Below are 18,664 nucleotides of genomic sequence, written 5' to 3'. Positions count from 1 at the left end.
TACCATATTCCAACCAACTAGTATGAATAATGTAATTATGTACCTCACTAAAAATTTCTTAATATAATAAGGTATTTTTTCCAAGATATTAAAATAGTGTGACTGGCTAGTGCCGCTGACATGACTATCCAGTATCTATCCTTGTTGACAGTTGAATGAATTCTATTGATTTTTATAAAAGACCTACCTGACAAGGTCATAAAAGTTATCTTACCACGCGCAATGACAAAAAAAAAGAATTATTACTACTTTGGATAACGTTTTTCTTGTTTATCGGAAAACTTTTTATGCCATTAAGGACATCGACTCTGAACAAACAAACAAAGCAAGAAAAATATATACCTATCACTGAAATAAAAACGGCACACGTGTCGCGGTGAGTGATGGACAACCGATGTGTTTTCGTACCTACATCGTACAGTGGCACACGACAGGGTCTAGAGAAAAAATTAACAAGAAAAATATAACCGGTAGAAATAATGATAAAGAGTAAGTTATTCAGTCAAAAAACTTTATTATAGAACAACATAGAAGTCCATCAATGACATTAAGAGTACAGTCCTAACCGTTAGCCACGCCCAACAGCATAACCATTCAACATTTAATATAATATATTACACGACTTAACTATATTTACAAACATTAACAAAAATATCCTTCATCTTTACTAAACAAACCACTACTACCCTATTTCTATATGTACATATTAAGGAATAATAAAATAAATTAAATTTACACACATGTAATTTCCATAGGAATTATAAAACATTATTTGTACATATATATATATGATAGGTATATTATTGTGTCTCTCACCAAAAAAATATGGATCAACACCCTTGATTTGAAATGTTAAGATCATAATATATATGTCTACTATGACAATTCACGCACACAAAGTGTCATACAAATCGCGAGTGTAAGACGTAGGTTGCCACGTACATTGAACTAAAATTGCTGGCCTGTTTTTATAGGTTGTTTAACAGCAGACTCTATCTAGACGCATAAATTATCCAAGGTTAATACTATGATAGTAATACAGTATGATTACTGTATATTTTTCATTAAATTTGTTAAATAAAACATCTTATTTTTAAATTTGACAGACATTTCATCTACATCTTTCTAATTTTCACTGCAACATAAATTTTTTGATTTTATTGATTTTGAGCACATGGCATTATTTAAAGAAGTAGAGAATGCATTAACATGATATAATAAATGGGGAAGATTAATATAATTCAAATTCCAGATTGATTATTATAACATTATAAAATAAAGTAGTTACAGTATTTACAATAATTTGTAAATGTATAATATTTACAGAATTGCGAAAAGTACTTAAAGGTATCTCAGGCCCGATTCAGTTGAACACATACTTTCAGTTTTGGCCATCCCTGTATACTATTAAGTTAGAGCCGACATACAAACTTAAAAGCCAACCTAAATATAATTAGTTTAACTTCTTTGGCTTTACTTTTCAAATAGAAATTATATAATATTCAATTTATGTGAACTTAATCCCATTTTATTATATAGGGCAATATAATTATCTACATTTAGCATGGACAACCAAGTGCTTGATATAAACAAAACATTTTTATTTCAGTAATGTAGCTGTTTATTGTATATATAAATTTCTATCTTTTCTCGCCTTTGAATGATTTGAAGGAAAAATGGCCACTAAATGAACAACGGATAATAGATAATTAAAATATTATTCAGTTAATATCATATTCTATTTCATGATTTATTGACATCATATCAAACTACAGATAATTCCACAGTAAAGAGATATGTATATGGGAAATCCCAGCGTTATATGGGCCTAATGCCCATGGTATACGAGTTATTAAAATCGCGTTATCTAGGGAATTACTGAATATTAATATTGAAACTTGTTTAATTACCTATTTCCTACTGTTTCATGATAATTCAATTCAAAACAGGACAATATTACAAAGTTAAGGTATTTTGCAAATATTAATTAAGATAGTTATCTAATATAATGTCAATTTGTTTGTCACAACCTCCAATCTGACTAACATTTAAAGAATTTGTGCTTAATGGTGATGCACTAATTAAAATATTTGTATAAATTATAAACAAATATAAATGTATATGTAGTAAGTATGCTGGACATTATTAAAAAAATAATGATTATGTATAACAACATTTGAAACTAGCAACTCAATGTTCACCACTAAAATAAAACACTTAAAAATATTGTTCACAAAGCTTCTACAGCTATTTTACTGCACAATTAATTGGACGTAGTTACTTAAAAACGTTCCAAGCCACAAACATCTTTAAACACGAATTCCTTAAAATGTTGACAGTAGGGCTGCCATTTTTTGTCAGTCCGTTAACATGAATCACATGACCAGTTTTGTGTTCTTAACAGCTCAATTTCGACATATGTCGGTTGTGGTTTGAAACGTTTTTCTGGAATTACGTCCCATTGAATGTTTGAACTTAATAAAAAAATCACTAACTCAACATGCAGTAAACTGCATTAGGAATATTAAGTGTCGTCAGTACTTGTAATACAAAGCTCCTGTCCGTTACTCTAATGGTACTTCAAAGAATATTTCTTTGAGTTTAACTGACTATGTTCAGCCACACACACTGTCTTCTGTGTCCGTGTAGTGCGGAGAGCGGCATCAGGAACGCGCGCGAGGGCGTGTCCTCGGGCGCGGCGCGTCGGGTGACGCAGCTGCCAGCGTCTCGCGCAGGTATCGTACAAGCGCGTACAACTTGATGGCGGGCCCCAGCCGCAGTCGGAGGCCCCCCGCGAGCTCCTCGCACGACGCCATGAGTAGCTCCGCGCCGCCAACGCGCGCCGCCACCGCAGCGACACCCGCTGCCTCGTCCACCACGCGCGACACTAGCGCCCCCACTTCCTTCTGTCAACACAATACCGACTCGAGTTAATACAGATTACCAACTTATAGAGTCGCGAGTTACCAGCGGGAAGCTCCTTTGCACAGGAAGCCGGCTAGATTATGGGTACCACAACGGCGCCTATCTCAGCCGTGAAGCACTAACGTGAAAACATTACTGTGTTCCTTTCTAGAGGGCGCTGTAGCAAGCGAAATAACTGGGAAAACGAGACTTAATATCTTATATTTTTGGGTTTTTCGAGAATCCTGATCGGCATTGCATTGTAATGGATAGGACGTTGCATTTACCATCAGCTGAACGGTCCTGCTCGTCTCGTCCCTTATTTTCATAAATAAAAAAACGAGTGCACCCATACGAGCTAGATAGTGTTGGAGTACATTCGGCATTAGGTTTATACACTTTAAAGTAATGCTTCAAACTCAGCTTTATATAGCTGCAGAGTTACTTTCATTTCACTTTTTCTAAAATGAATGATGACGCCATTTTGTTTTCATAAAATTATCCGAATATATAGTAGCATCCATGACTGTACTAGAGCAGTGAAAACCATGTCTACAAACTATCATTCATTGCGCAGCAGACAAAGGTAGCGGTGAACAACTTGTTTATAAACAATCATTGATAGTGCAAAGTCAAAATAACATAGGTTCTCAGTGGCAGATGGCTTGGCGCGACATGCTAAGTCATCACGTTTTGACCTACAATGCTATGTCAATATGTTAAAAGAGTGGAGCAAGATTGGCATATTACGAAATAGCTGAAGAACTGGCAATTGACCACGAAACAGTTTTGACCCTCATTTCCGATTATTTATCGCAACGTCATATGACGTCGGTACGACAAGAACGTTTAAAAAAAGAAGAAGCCATTGAAAGAAGACATTGAAATTATGCTGGAAAAAGACCTGCTCTTAGTACGAAAAATGACGAAGAATCTGTTGACATTCAAACTTAGACTGCAAATCAGAAATTACGAATGGAATAGGACGAGATGGGTTGTAACAGATAGAATTCAGAAATTTGTTGAATCGCAAGTTGAAGATTTGACTGAAACCGACTTGGAAGAAAAGTTAAATTCATAGCCTATTGAAAAAGAGGCAACAAGTCCTGGAAACGAGACATTTAATTCGAAAAATCTTACTGAAGCTTTAAGAATGGCAAATGAGCATTATGAAAACTGATCCATCCAAGGGACGAAGTCTTATTTTCACGTGGTAAATTGCTAATGCCACTACTGAGTATCAGTCTGAATCGGAAGACATTTAAAAAACTACCAAGGAGACAAAAGTACAAAATTCGTTAAACCATTACTGCTAAGTCTGAAGATAATAATTAATCATCAATATGGTCAAAAACTTCTATAACATTGATATTTTATATATTTGTTTTTTATTTTGACAGCTAGGAACGTCTCCCCTAGAATCTCATATAATATACAGTCGTAACAGACACATTGACAGTTTACAGTGCTCTACAGGCTGGGAATAAGTGTGGTGCAGTATTAAATCTTTTTTGTCTTGACAACTAGCTGCTCCCCGCAACGTCATCTGCGTTAAGGGTGATAGTACGCCTATTTTTTGTGCCGGACTCTTGCCAAATATGAATAAAATCTATCTAAAATAATTTGTTGGCATCAGTATTGTTTGTATCAGTATAGCAAGTATTCATTAAAAAATATCTTCAATTTGCAGGTTCTACTTTGTTACGATTTTATTATGAAAAGAAATAAAAGGCATCTATTTTCTCAAAATTGATTCTTTTAGAATTCTTTTTGATGTCATTTCTAATATACTAGATACTACTACCGCTTCGGAAACGAATGGCGCTCTGAGAGAGAAGAAGCGGTGCAAGAAACTCTCCTATATGTTTAGATTATGGGAACAAACATTATATTATTCTGTAACGATTGTCAATTTTGCATATCTTTACTTTAAAATTCAACTCACTTCATCCACTCCAAAAACAAAAAGTATGTGTTCTATAATTTCTATTAATAGTTGAGATTAGTATTAATCAAAGTTATGTAATGCTTCTACAATATGATCCCAGAAAATGTACAAAACAAATGTGTTACGAAATTTAAAACGTTTGTGTGGGAAAGGTAGTATAATAGCATAAACGATTTTCTTAATGACACCACAGACTGGGAACGAAGCGAACACTCTCAGGCTTTTAAATTATAAATGTTTATTGTACGATATCATATTGTAATCCATATTTTATATTTAAAAAAAGCCCGCTGAGTTCCTGCTCAGGTCTGAGGCAGTCTTTTTTGAATGGGTGGTAGTTTTTGACGTTCAATAAGTGATTTTGAATCCTATTTTGAGTAAAAATATTTGAATTTGAATGAATATTTGAAGTTGGTATATTTGCCAAAGTCAACAAAATCTTTAAGGGCAGTTTGGACTGGCCTATTAATATAATAATAAAATTGACACACTTTTTACACAAATTATCTTGCCCCAAGTTAAGCATATATAGCCTGTGTTATGGGTTACAAGACAATGATATATTTAATACAATATACTTACTTAAACACACATAAATACATTTAAACATCCATGACTCGGAAACAAAAACATCCATATTCATCATATAAATGCTTGCACCTCTCGGGACCTCTAGCTTAGTAGGTAGGATCGCTAACCACTCGGCTATACAGGTCGTCAATATATATTGAGCTGCAAATGTTAAGAAAATGTCCAAAATGGCCGTCCGCCGCGTGTCACCTGTGTCCAGAGCGCGGGGTCGGCGGGTAGCGCGAGATGCGCCACGTGCGCTGCGAAGCGGGCGTGAGGCGCGGGGGGAGCGCCGTGCGGGCGGGAGTGTTCCGTCGCCGGGTCGCCGCGCCGCCGCTTGCCGCTACTCGACACAGACTCCTCGTCGGACACCTGCTCACAGTTTATTTCAATTTAATAACTGTGTTAAGATCACTTTTGCAAAGCGACAGTTTACTAAACAATTAGAACATGTTTATGACCTTATAAATGAAAATCTCGAGATCTATACGCTTAACAAAGTGGAATTAATAGACAAAGTTTAACCAAGGAACAAGACGAGCAGGACGTCCAGCTTATGGTAATTGATACCATACCCATTACAATGTAGTGGCGTTCAGGATTCTTGAAAAACCCAAAAATTCTGAGCGGCACTACAATAATTGCGCTCGTCACCTTGAGACATAAGATGTTAAGTCTCATTTGCCCAGTAATTTCACTAGCTACGGCGCCATTCAGACCGAAACACAGTGATGTTTACACATTACTGCTTCACAGCAGAAATAGGTGCCCTTATTCTAGGCCACTTAATTAATTAATTATGTTGAAATGGATGAGCTATTTAACTACACGGAGTAAATTTATACCTTCTTAATAGTACAATAAGTAGTGTTTTACAAAAAGTAACAATGACACACACCACACACATGCAAGCATTCTTTCTCACACAGACACACTCTCACATATAAACAAACACAGAGACACACACAGACATCCTGTTCGTATAATATTTTTCTTTTGTCACACCTATTATATGTTTATAGACTTAAATTGTGATCCCTAATTTTTGGTAATTTTTATTGATATGGAAGAGCGTGGCCTTCTGGCACAGGTGTTCCTCACTTAATAGAAGGTCACATCCACTATTATGTTTATACCATTTTTGTTACTGAAATAAATATTTTTTGATTTTTCAATAACTATAACAGAATCTCGATCATGTTTCTGCAGATAACTAGATATTGCGTTCACTTCATTTCTAGCATCACCAACCAAGTTAATAATCAGTTATCAATTATACAAGGAAATCTACAACTAAGGGTCATTTTAGGTACTTAAAGAAAACGACTGAATGCGATAACAGTAAAGTAGAAAATATAGATAGGTAAAATATTTTGAAGATTCAAATTGAGCAACATAAGAAATTCTATCAAATATTCTTTATCAATTAATTGAGATTATATTATTTTTCATGAGAGTTAGCTTAGGAAAAATATATAAAGTGCTTCAATTATTAAATTATTTTATCTTCTATCAATGGAAGGCGAGATTTTAAAATATTCTTGATATGAATTTCGACTGACGACAAAAAATAAGTATGAATTAATTTTTTTTATATCCTAAACAATTAGCTAGCTATCCAACGCGGAAATGCTGCCAGTATTCTTGGTACGCTTCCACGTAATGATAGTTTTAATTTTATGTAGTCATAGTATTGTAAATATAGTAATAAGATTTGTTTAATTCATAAATTTATAAGCAATTACCTGCTCGCTTTTGACTACTTCTTCTACTCTTTTATGTTTGGGAGGTCGTCCTCGGGGTAACCTATAAAACAACAATTCAAAACATATTCAAAGCAGAAGTCATATATAATAAGCAATTATAATATATATTTATTAAATTTGAGTTTTTAACATGATTCGTGAGACCTTTAAAACCAACAGGAAACTTCCAGTTAACAATAATTATTATTATTGTGTCCTCTCTGAAGTCTGTATATCTTTGAAAACTCCTAGATCTAGATCTCATTTAAAATTTCCGCTAGTTTTGGTCCAGCGGTACAAGATTTACCTGCTGAGGAAGAAGAAACGGGTTATATCGTGACCGAGTTTAATTGGTCACCTACTATCAAAAAATAATGAATCTTTGATTAAGTACTAAATTTATTGAAGTAGGCGTAACTTTGCGGAAATCCATAATAATACAAATGTTTTGAGTTTTCTTTAGTGTTAATTCCGTCAATATTTGTCTTCAAACAATTCGAGGCTTGTTTCGCCTCTATACGAGGCATCCCCAGGACATGTTGATCCGCCAAACTCTGGCAAGAGACTGGTTTCGCCTCGAGTAGAGGCGAAACACGTGTCGAATTGTTTGAAGACAAATATTGGCGAAATTAACACTAAACTTAAAACATTTGGATAAGTACTAAATGTTAATTACTCACTTCTCTTTGATCAAGTCGCTGGTGGGTGTACAAGATTGGATGGACTTTGAGTTGCTGCAAGATCTGTGAACGAATATAATTACCATTAATTAAGTCAAGAAATAATGCATTTGGAACTATGACATAAACGAAAATAAAACTATACATAGGCTGCAGTAAAAGTATCGGGAATGGAATATTTCCACTGTTCCTGTCATATTAAAATCTTTTTAATTGAAAACTCCTTGGTTTTAAAAATCGAATACCATTTATTTATTTAAAAAAAAAATCTCGGTCTTGTCAAACTTGTTTAGTCGTTGAGAAAATGGAATTGACTCGCGAAAATTCTAGAGCGATGATTTATTATGACTTTCGAAGTGGTTAAACACAAAAACAGTGTGTTGACCGGATGATTTCTGCATTTGGTGATGAAGCCCCATCCAAAACCACAATTTATCGCTGGTTTGCTGAATTTCAACGTTGACGTGTTAAGCTCAGTGATGATCCCCGTCAAGGTCCTCCAAAAACTGCAGTCACCAAAGAAAACGTTGATGCTGTGCGTAAGCTGATTGAGGAAGATCGACATGTGACATACCACAAAATTCAGGCAACTTTAGACATTGGCATGAGTCAAATACTCTTACATGAACAGAAAATAATCTTGCATGAACAATTAGGTGTAAAAAAGTTGTTTTCCCGATGGATACCGCATTTGCTCTGTAAAGAGCAAAAAGCGGCTCGCGTTTCTTGGTGCGTCAGAACTCTCGAAAGATTCCACGCAGGGTCCTCAACTGCTGTATACAACATCGTATCAGGTGACGAATCCTGGATATACGCGTACGAAGCCGAAACAAAAAACCAGTCACGAGTTTGGGTGTTCGAAAATGAGTTAAAGCCAACAAAAATTGTTCGTTCACGGAGTGTTGCAAAAAAAATGGTGGCCACGTTTGTCTCCAAAACCGGCCATGTTGCGAGTATTCCTCTTGAGGGACAAGGAACGGTTAATGCAGAATGGTGTGCTAGCATTTGTTTGCCACAGGTCGTTTCTGAACTCTGTAAAGAGAACTGCAACCGCCGCATCATCCTCCATCACGACAATGCGAGTTCTCACACCGCGCACAGAACAAAAGAGTTTTTAGAGCAAGAAAACATTAATGAATTATTAGACCATCCGCCGGCCAGCCTCGACCTAAGCCCTAATGATTTCTATACTTTCCCTAAAATAAAGAACAAATTGCGTGGTCAGAGATTTTCATCACCTGAAGAAACTGTGGACGCCTACAAAACGGCCATTTTGGAGACCCCAATTTCCGAATGGAATGGTTGCTTCAATGATTGGTTCCATCGTATGGAAAAATGTGTCAAATTTCGCGGAGAATACTTCGAAAAGCAATAAATACATTTTTAAATAGTAATGTTGTGTCACTTCCTTGATTCCGCAAATTTTCAGTGCCACCCTCGTAAGCTTAAAGAAATTGTTGAAGTGGAGATTAGCAAGGTTTCCTGGCGGTAAGCGACACACCCTGCTTCCTACAATTACAGAGTAGGGATAGATACTTTAACTATAAACAGAGATACAGCTCCCATACTATGAACTAAAATACCATAATTCGCATGACGGGAGCGACAGTGGTGAGTGGTAAGAACTCAGATTTTTCTTTTAATCTAGTTCCCACACGAGTTTCGAAAGAGTAATGTATATGTGTCATAATAATAAAAACACAGGATACGGCTTAGCATAAAACTTTTTGTATTCTAGGCGGAAATTAAAAAAGTTGATTGATGTCCTTGCTGAATAAATAAAATCTTTGCAAGCAGCTTGGATCGTTTCAACAGGTATGATTTTTTTTCCTTGCAAGAATTTGTCCGAATTCTGGAAAAGTAGTTATCCGCTGCAGCAAGGTCCGATCAGTCAACTGATGTGTGATCACCGCCCACATTCCCCTGCATCTCAATAGGTATCACTCGAGCGTTGCCGGCCCTTTAGGATGGTGTAAATGTCTTTTTTTAAGGGCACGCGTGTCGTAAATTTAAAAATTCGTCCTTGAAAAACCGCACAAGGAAGCACATCGTATAATTTTGGTGTTATCGTGTTATGATAAGTGTGAATATTGAGTCAAGAAATATGAGAGTAATATTTATTTGTAATAATTCCAAATGTTAAGCGCGAATATGTTATAAATTATCGCTGCTTCTTTTAGATAGCTTTGTAAGTTTAATTTGCATTAATTGTTCTTTCATCATTCCAAAGAAAATAGTAAATGTTGGTTTCAGCTATTTTTCATTTGTTTTTTTTTCTGTCACAATGAGTGCATCTAATGCAAAAGTTCGACAACATAATGCAGTGTCAGTAAGGGTAGCACAAAGTTGGTTTAAGCGTTTTCAATCCAGGAATTTTGATGTCAGAGATGCTCCGCTCCTTAAAAAAAGTGAGAGGACACACAAGAGGAGTATATGACATAGCTGAACAACTAGAAATAGAACACAAAACAGTTGAAAAAACCTAGACACACTAAAAGCTCAATATTTGGGTGCCACACGAATAAGCTCACTGAATAAAACGTGTACTTATTTGCGATTCTCTATAGAGACATAGTAAAACCAAATCGTTTTTGAAGAGATTGACAACTGTTTATGATTACATACGACAATAACGTTCAATAAGATCGTGGTCAAAGGTCGGTCAGGCTTCACGGACTACGAAAAACGCGATTCAATTCCGATCAAGATTGGATATGACGTCAGTTATTGAAAGTCTAAAACTACCCATTTGGAAATGACTGCCTCAGACCTGAAAAGCACGGGCGCAAGAAACTCAGCAGGCTCTTCCTTTGTTATTTTTTATTAAAATTTCGATTAATTCGCAATTGATGCCGAGACCTGAGTGTAGAGCCCCTGGGTAAAAAAAGCAAGAAGTTGAGTTGAGAGAAAGCGGATAGAATTGATCAATGCAAAAGATCATATTCACGAAATCATGATAACGCTATTAAGAGAGTTCGGCTGGGAGTCATCCGCTATATAGCCCGCACCTTGCACCTTCATATTTCCACTTGATTCGGTTTCTTTAAACTTCTTTAGGCAGTGTCAGTTAATATAGAATAGGACGCTAAAACTATTTGCCACGATTTTTTGATTAAAAGTCCTAATACTTTCACCAGTGGGAGGCTCCTTTGCATAGGGTACCACAATGGCGCCTATTTCTTTCGTGAAACAGTAATGTGTTAGCATTACTGTGTTTCGGTCTGAAGGGCGCCGTAGCTAGTGCAATTACTGGGCAAATGAGAGTTAACATCTTGTGTCGTCAGCGTCATCCTAAGCGCTCGTCACGAGCGCAATTGTAGTGCCGCTAAGAATTATTGAGTTTTTCATTATTCCTCAGCGACACTGCATTATAATGGGCAGGTCGTATCAATTACCATAAGCAGAACGTCTTGCTCGTCTCGTCTCTTATGTTCATAAAAAAACCTACACGATATAAGTCTAGTACGGAAGCCCGATATTAAGAAATACTCTTCCTCAATCGGTGACAATCGCTCTCTCTCTTGAACAAAAACCTCCTCCTCTACTCGACTAAAAACGTCCCACATTTTCGTGACGCTCTATTGCGTTTCATTCGTAAAAAAGTTCCTACTATAGGTATATATTACTAAAGAAGTTTCACTTCAAAAAAAATTACAGCAACGAGATCATGTAGGTCACTCAACACGTATATAGAGTGTCCCAAAGTTATGGGACATGAAGAGAAAGTACCTTAAATATCGTAGATGGGTATTTTAGTAAAATAAGACTATGTTATTTTTAAAAGTTAGTAATTCTGCATTCAAAGATTTTCTAAAAATTACTTGCCTCGTCTGGGACTCGAACCGACTTAAATGTAAAAGAAGCACCCCTACTTTTATTATATGTAGATATGAGAAAGTAGTCAATTAAGTGGGTATTTTTTTGTAAATTAATTAATTAAATGCTCAAAATGTGATCCCTCCTGTCTTATGCAAATCGCCAATCTTTTAATGAGTCCGCTGCCTTTTGATTTTCTTATCATTTTATGGTGAATACTCGTAGGTACAGTGGAGCGAGACGGCGGTACCTGGTTGCGAGCCGGTCGGGCGGCTCGTATGCACGCGCGGCGCTCTCCGCGCGGTACGGACAGGCGGAGGCGGCCGCGTGCTGCTTGTGGCCGCCGCCGCGCACCGAGCCCAGTCCGCGGCACCCGCCCACGCCGCACGGACCTGCCACGCTCACCTCCTCCGCCGCTGTAACAACAAGCACACCTTACAGCGCGGGCCCGTCTTATACTTATCTATCTACACCCATGCTTTAAATCCTCTATTAATGATTCTGAAACAGCTTATTGCCAATATTAAAACACCCAATGTCCTTTTAACCATTACATCATCCAAACGAGTGTTGTAATGAAATTCAGTACAACATTACAACACTCGTTCGGATGATGTAATGGTTACTAGGACTGGCTTTTTTAATGTTAGCAGTAAGCTACCTGTTTAGAATCCTTTAAAGAGGATTCATGTTATGGGTGTAGATAAAGTCTTGTATGCAACTGTTGATAATTAGGTATTAAAATACAAGCCCACATTCGTGTTTTAATACCGCTTATTACACAACAGTTGCATAAATAACTAATATAATAGTCTACACCCTTAATATGAATCCATATAATGGTTATTAGGACATTGGGGGTTTTCATGTTGGCAATAAGCTAACTGTTTTAAAATCTTTAATAGAAAGTTTAAAGCATGGGTGTAGAGAAAATAAAAAAAATCATTTTCATTTTCTAACTTATAATACACCTGCCTCAAAGACCCTGAAACTGCTCTGTTGTTGCAAGAGAGTATGGACGGCGGACACCTTGCCGGCTAGATTATGGGTACCACAACGGCACCTATTTCTGCCGTGAACCAGTAATGTGTAAGCATATTTCAGTGAGATAGGCGCCGCAGCTAGTGAAATTACTGGGCAAATAAGACTTAGTCTTAGGTCTCAAGGTGACGAGCGCAATTTTAGTGCCACTCAGAATTTTTGGTTTTTCAATAATCCTAACCGGCACTGCACTGTAATGGGCATTGCGTATCAATTACCATCAGCTAAATGTCCTGCTTGTCTCGTCCCTTTAAAGAAACATTTAAACAAAACAAACAACCGCTGGTAGAGCTACAAGATATGAAGGTGTTACTTACTGAGCGGCGGCTCAAGTGGGTGGCCGGTCTTGAGGCACCAGCCCACGGGGTGGATGTCGGGCGAGTCGTCCTCCAACCAGTACGACAGCTCATCGGGCCACCCGTCGAACGACACGCGGACCTGGTGACCCTTAACCGCGCTGATCGTCGCCACTCTTATTAAGAACGGTACCTGGGAACAAGCGAATCATACTACTGTTATAAGGCATCATGATACCAGCTGGAAATGTTTGTATTGAGAACAACTGACCTCAAAAAAAATCCAAAACAATATAATACAAACTAAAAAGTAAAAAAAAAATATTGCGTATTCTTCTACAACTTAACAATTAAGTAAGTTATTTTTTTACTAATCAATATGTAGTATGTAGTAGTATGTAGCTATTACCCTGTCGCCTGATGTACACGAATGTTTGCCTCAAGAAATTCAATGAAAACATGTACAGTAAATCTTTAAACATTTACAAATACACCTAATTGTACTAAAATAGAATCTAGAAATCATAGGTACAACAATCGCGAGTTTTCCTGTAGACTTAGAACAATAGATAATTTACAAAACATAAATATAAAATTATTACCTTTACCGATACAAGTGTAATAATATAGCCTAAACATATAAGATTGGTTGAAAGGTAAACGTGTAAGTGGCTCGCCGGGTGGGGATCGTTGCACTAGGTGTAAGGATGAAACCCTACCCCCCTTATTCATAATGGTCCGCTAACTTTAAACAGCTGCTTAGGAGTGTTTTTTCTCATTCTGACTTAGGTCAATAGAAGAAGACAAAGTGAGAATTAGCAATGCTTTAAGTAAGCAGACTATAACATACCCGTTTGTCCACGACCTCGAGCTTCATGCCGGGTTTGAATCCAACCGGGGGCCGCGACTTGAAGGCGCGAGGCGGCGCGGCCGACGACATCGTCTCTGCCAAGTACGCCTCCCATGAAAATGCCTCTGGATCCTTGTAAACTGTAAACACGGCTTGAGATCACACTCACAATAATAATATGTATTATAACGATCTAGAAACTTTCGTGGACATCGAAGGAGCCTTGGATAAGACAAAATTCGCCGAAATATTAGGATGCCCTAACAACGCCATGGTGTAGGTAAGACATATACATTTTATTTGTTAAAGATGAAATACTAAAAGCAATAGTTGCTAAGGCTTCGGAGTTCTTGTGTCACTGTTATTTTATTTACCCATGCTTTAAATGCTCTATTAAAGTTTCTGAAACAGTTAGCTTATTGCCAACATTAAAACACCCAATGTTCTAATAACCATAACATCATCCAAACGAGTGTTGTAATGTTGTACTTAATTATAATTTCATAACAACACTCCTATGTTTTTTTTTTTCGATGCGTGGTATCTGTATGAATTTCAAAAAAAGAACATTTTCTTTTACGCGCGTTCCACACTACCAGAACGTCGCGCGTCGTCATAAAAAAAGAATGTTATTCGAATCCCCGCCATTTTTCTTCGATATTTTTATTGTTTTCTTTACAAAAAATGAGCGTTTCATTTTAAACGCTGCAGAAGAACATTATTTTCGAGTGAATTTTAATTATTGCACTATACAAAATGTAAATTACTACTAAAATAAATAATTGTTTCATTAACACTTAGTTTATTTGTATATAACAGTAATGAATGATATTAGGTTACTACTAGGACTGGTGTTTTAATGTTAGCAGTAAGCTAACTGTTTCGCAATCTTTAAGACTTTAGGGGATTCATATTCTCGGCGTAGATAGTCTTGTATGCAACTGTTGATAATTAGGTATTAAAACACTCATGTGATAATCAATATGATAAATCCATATTCGTGTTTTAATACCCCTTATTACACAACATTTGCATAAATAACTACTTCTACATGTTCCTACCGTAATCTAGTTGCACTATAGTAGAAATAATTTTATGTTAACAGCATGCAGATGTTATAATCTAACGAAATAGATGTCGACTTTTTTATTACACCAGTACATCGCCTTAAGAAACTGCTAACACATTTTTAAACGTGAATTATCAAGCTGCTCATTTTTTATTGTATAAATTATTTAATTACACAAATGCTAGTAGACCACTATTTAATTACTATTATAATATTATGTAATCAGCTGGCTACCCCAGCTAAATTATATTAAGTGTTACTTAGCTGGCTATTTTACTTTAATTATTTTAAGTGGAACTTTGTAATTTGCCTTCAGAATTTAATAAAGTACTCGATAATGTACTAGCATAAAAAATAAATGTGGTTCAATATGGCTTCGGTCCCATACTATATGTATGTATATGGCCCGAACAGCTCTTTTCTGTAGCAAAAAATAGAATCAATATAGGTACATAATAATAAAACCTTAAGACCTAATTTGTTATTTTTATGTGATATCCCTCACTCCTGGGTTTAAATATACAAATTTAATTTATACGAAAATCGTCCAAGTGCCTCATCGACCGAACTTTTGATATGTCGTGTTCAACTCTCAGGCTGTGGCCCCATCTACAAAATCTACTATACAGTTGATAACTTGATTATTTAATCCCAGAACTGAGGGATATTACGTATAAAAACAAACTGAATAGATTTGAAAGGGCGGCATCTCAAGTCAATTTTCTTCGTATACAATTATTGGGTTGAGCAGGTCATCTGTAAAGTAGATCCTGTAGATGGAGCCACAACCCGAGAGTTAAAACATACCAAAATTTACGAATTATGCGGCATGCGGACGCTTAGCTTAGTTGGTAGAGCGCTGGGACGTAACCCGAGAGACGCGAGTTCTAATCTTGATACGATATCAATTTGTATAACGAAAATTTTTTTTTACACTCCGTTTAGAACAGATTAAACGCTTCTTTTTCAGGATTTGTTGTTCTTTGCTCCATAAATCAGGTTAAAGAGATCGCGTTAAAGGTCCTCGTCGATCTTATCCAACTTCACTATTGGGGCGTCAAATTCTACGAGCGAGCGTTACGAAACTCTCTTGTTTGCCTTGAGTCTACAGAAAAATATTACGTACAATCATATCAAATGCTTAGTATGCGTACATTAGTGATAATAATATAGTAATGACCCTTTAGTAATTCGTATAGAGTATTTCGAGTTTATTTACCTTAACTGAGTTAGTTTGTTGTTTATTTGATAATTTCCTGAACTGAATTCGTTGTTGGCTATGTTTAAGATATAACTTTATACGTAACATTAATAGAGGTTTTTTTTATGTCAAAGCAAAACTACTTACGGCAAAATAAATGACGCCCTGGGAGAGAATCCTTCTATTATTTTTAGAAATATCTATTGCTATAAAATAATCATATTCTAGTGCCAGAAAGAAGTAATATTGACAGCAGAGACTTTTATAAAAGTGTATTTTGTATATATATATTTAATGTTGTGTTAAAAATTAAAATCCTTGACGCTATTAAGTATATTATGGAAGCTAGGTACGAATATAACCATTTAAAGCAAAAATGTTGCAAGATTACGCGACAAAAATGGACGTACTCTGACTAAAAAAGCTCTCAACAACGACTTGTCGCAGAACAATAACTTAATGAAAGAAACACAATTATTTTAGATTTGAGAATCTACATTTAAAAACAAAGTGATGCACTGTTTGGTTGAATGGCTGGACTGAATGCGTCATAAATAGCGAATAGATAATCCCGAGATAACTTTCCGCCTCAATGATGCAGAAGTTACATGTTAAGTACCTACTTTCTACCACGTACTACTACCAGGAATGTGGAATGAGTTTACTTGTGCGGTGTTTGTGAGACGATATGACATGGGCACCTTCAAAAAAAGGCCAGCAACGTTATGTGATTCCTCTAGTGTTGTAAGATAATGTGGGCGGCAATGATCACTTAACACCAGGTAAACCCGTACGCAAGTTTGTCCTACGTTTCCATAAAAAAAACTGACATAATCGACAGATAAATTTACAACTACAATAGAGAAGATTAATTCATTGCATGAATCTCTTTTAGGCTTGTTGGAGTGTCCATGTATTAACTAGTGTTGAAACACAGGGGAGCAATCCAGTGGAGTGTTCATCAGAACAATACAATGACCCCCAACCCCCTACCAACAAGCCGTAAATTACCTTATTGTGACATAAGGGATCACCAATATCACCTTTGATAACAATAAAATGCACACAAACTATCCTGAAGGAGTCGGGGGAAAACAAGGGATCATATTAGAGACACAATATATGAAGCATTGTCATTATATTATGTCATAATGCAAAATTCCACCGGCATGCATCGTGTTGACTGCTGGCACTCTACAAGCCATGCAAAATCTTTTTATAAAACAACTTTGTGGAATCAATGACCGGCTTACGGACCTTCAAGAAACCATACTCCAACCTTTAAGTCGGCAAGCATCTCTTGGCTTCTGGTGTTATAGATGGGCGTTTGCTTCACTACTTCACATAAGAGCATTTTGCCCGTCAATACGTAAATGTATTTTCCTCTTCAACAAAAAATAAAAATTTGCTCGTCTGCCTTCTCTTATATAAAAAGCAGCTCTCCAATCAAAACTGATTAAGTATCTATCCGCTTAACTTCAATAATATATTACTAGTAATAGTAGCAGATAAATGCCACTTCTATCACAAAAATCATACCATACACGGATATTTTACATTTAAATATTAGTGTACACACAAAACACAATCCTATATAGCATATAGGTACCATAAGAATATTCTCAAAAAGACAGTGTTGAAATCATTAAATTTTGGAATCGTGATTTATAAAATGCACTTGAAGTACCACGTTCCACCCACACACGTTTCCTGGCAAATACACCAAAGGATCCTGCATCATTGATACTACCGGCGCAATAACAAAACATATTGTTTTCGTTGGGATTCTAGACCTTTCATTTAAATATTATAAAATTGATATAATCACACCATGTGCATCGTTCAAGTCATCTAAGACGCTGAATGATATTTTTTAAGAAACTTCCTTAGGCACTTTGCGCACTTTGTTTTGTGGACAGTGAAATAGATTGAGCTGTCACTGTAAAATCGGCTCGGGACGACCAAGGGAGCGCGATCAGTCAGAGAAAAAGTTACCTACTATGTAATTTATTTATTTTATTTCATTTGGAAAACTTACACTGTTACAATAACTTAATTACTATACAATAGTGTGAACATTTTAAACCATTCAAAAGTTTTCGCATATTGACTCTAATAATACATAGCAAAATACAGGTACAATTTATTTTTATTTTTTTATAATATTTTTTATTATTTAAAATCAGGAAAGCCTTTAAGATTATTTACTTATTATTATTTATAGACTAATATACTCTTGTTGAAGTATTTCTCTTTTAATATTTCATAACATCAAGAATTATTTCGTAAAATATGCTCACTGTTATTAATTATAATGTAATTGTTTCACAGCAGAACTGTCAAACCGTGAGTCAATAAATTCTCTCAGAAAATATGTCCATACAAAATATTTGAATTAAAATTTATCATGCGTCCCAAATCGAAATAAAAACTATCCTATCTCTCAAGTTGGACTAAACTGCACTCCAAGAAGTAATCCCCATTAAAATCGGTTCATTAGTTTAGGTAGTTCACTGGAAACAAAGATCAGGACACTGAATTTAT

At 36.0% G+C, this 18,664-nt stretch overlaps 1 protein-coding gene across 2 annotated transcripts in view; it reads right to left on the bottom strand.

The window, feature by feature from the left end:
- Positions 1 to 494: 494 nt before the first annotated feature.
- Positions 495 to 18,664, bottom strand: part of LOC126965572 (lethal(3)malignant brain tumor-like protein 3) — a 43,034-nt gene continuing 24,864 nt past the window's right edge. Inside the window, exons 2-8 of one of the 2 annotated variants that reach the window (XM_050809215.1) lie at positions 13,851 to 13,990; positions 13,022 to 13,193; positions 11,914 to 12,079; positions 7,848 to 7,910; positions 7,168 to 7,228; positions 5,633 to 5,794; positions 495 to 2,906 (exon numbers count right to left, since the gene is read on the bottom strand). In XM_050809215.1, the coding sequence (XP_050665172.1) occupies positions 2,664 to 2,906; positions 5,633 to 5,794; positions 7,168 to 7,228; positions 7,848 to 7,910; positions 11,914 to 12,079; positions 13,022 to 13,193; positions 13,851 to 13,940 (957 nt within the window). In that variant the 5' untranslated portion in view covers positions 13,941 to 13,990 and the 3' untranslated portion in view covers positions 495 to 2,663. Of the gene's footprint in view, positions 2,907 to 5,462; positions 5,795 to 7,167; positions 7,229 to 7,847; positions 7,911 to 11,913; positions 12,080 to 13,021; positions 13,194 to 13,850; positions 13,991 to 18,664 lie in introns of those variants that run through there. The other variant, XM_050809211.1, reaches the window with a different exon arrangement.

The sequence above is a fragment of the Leptidea sinapis genome, chromosome 1, assembly GCF_905404315.1.
Source record: "Leptidea sinapis chromosome 1, ilLepSina1.1, whole genome shotgun sequence".
Classification (NCBI taxonomy): Eukaryota; Metazoa; Arthropoda; class Insecta; order Lepidoptera; family Pieridae; genus Leptidea; species Leptidea sinapis.
Note: the sequence above shows the minus strand (reverse complement) of the source record. Positions and strands in the feature narration are given on the sequence as shown.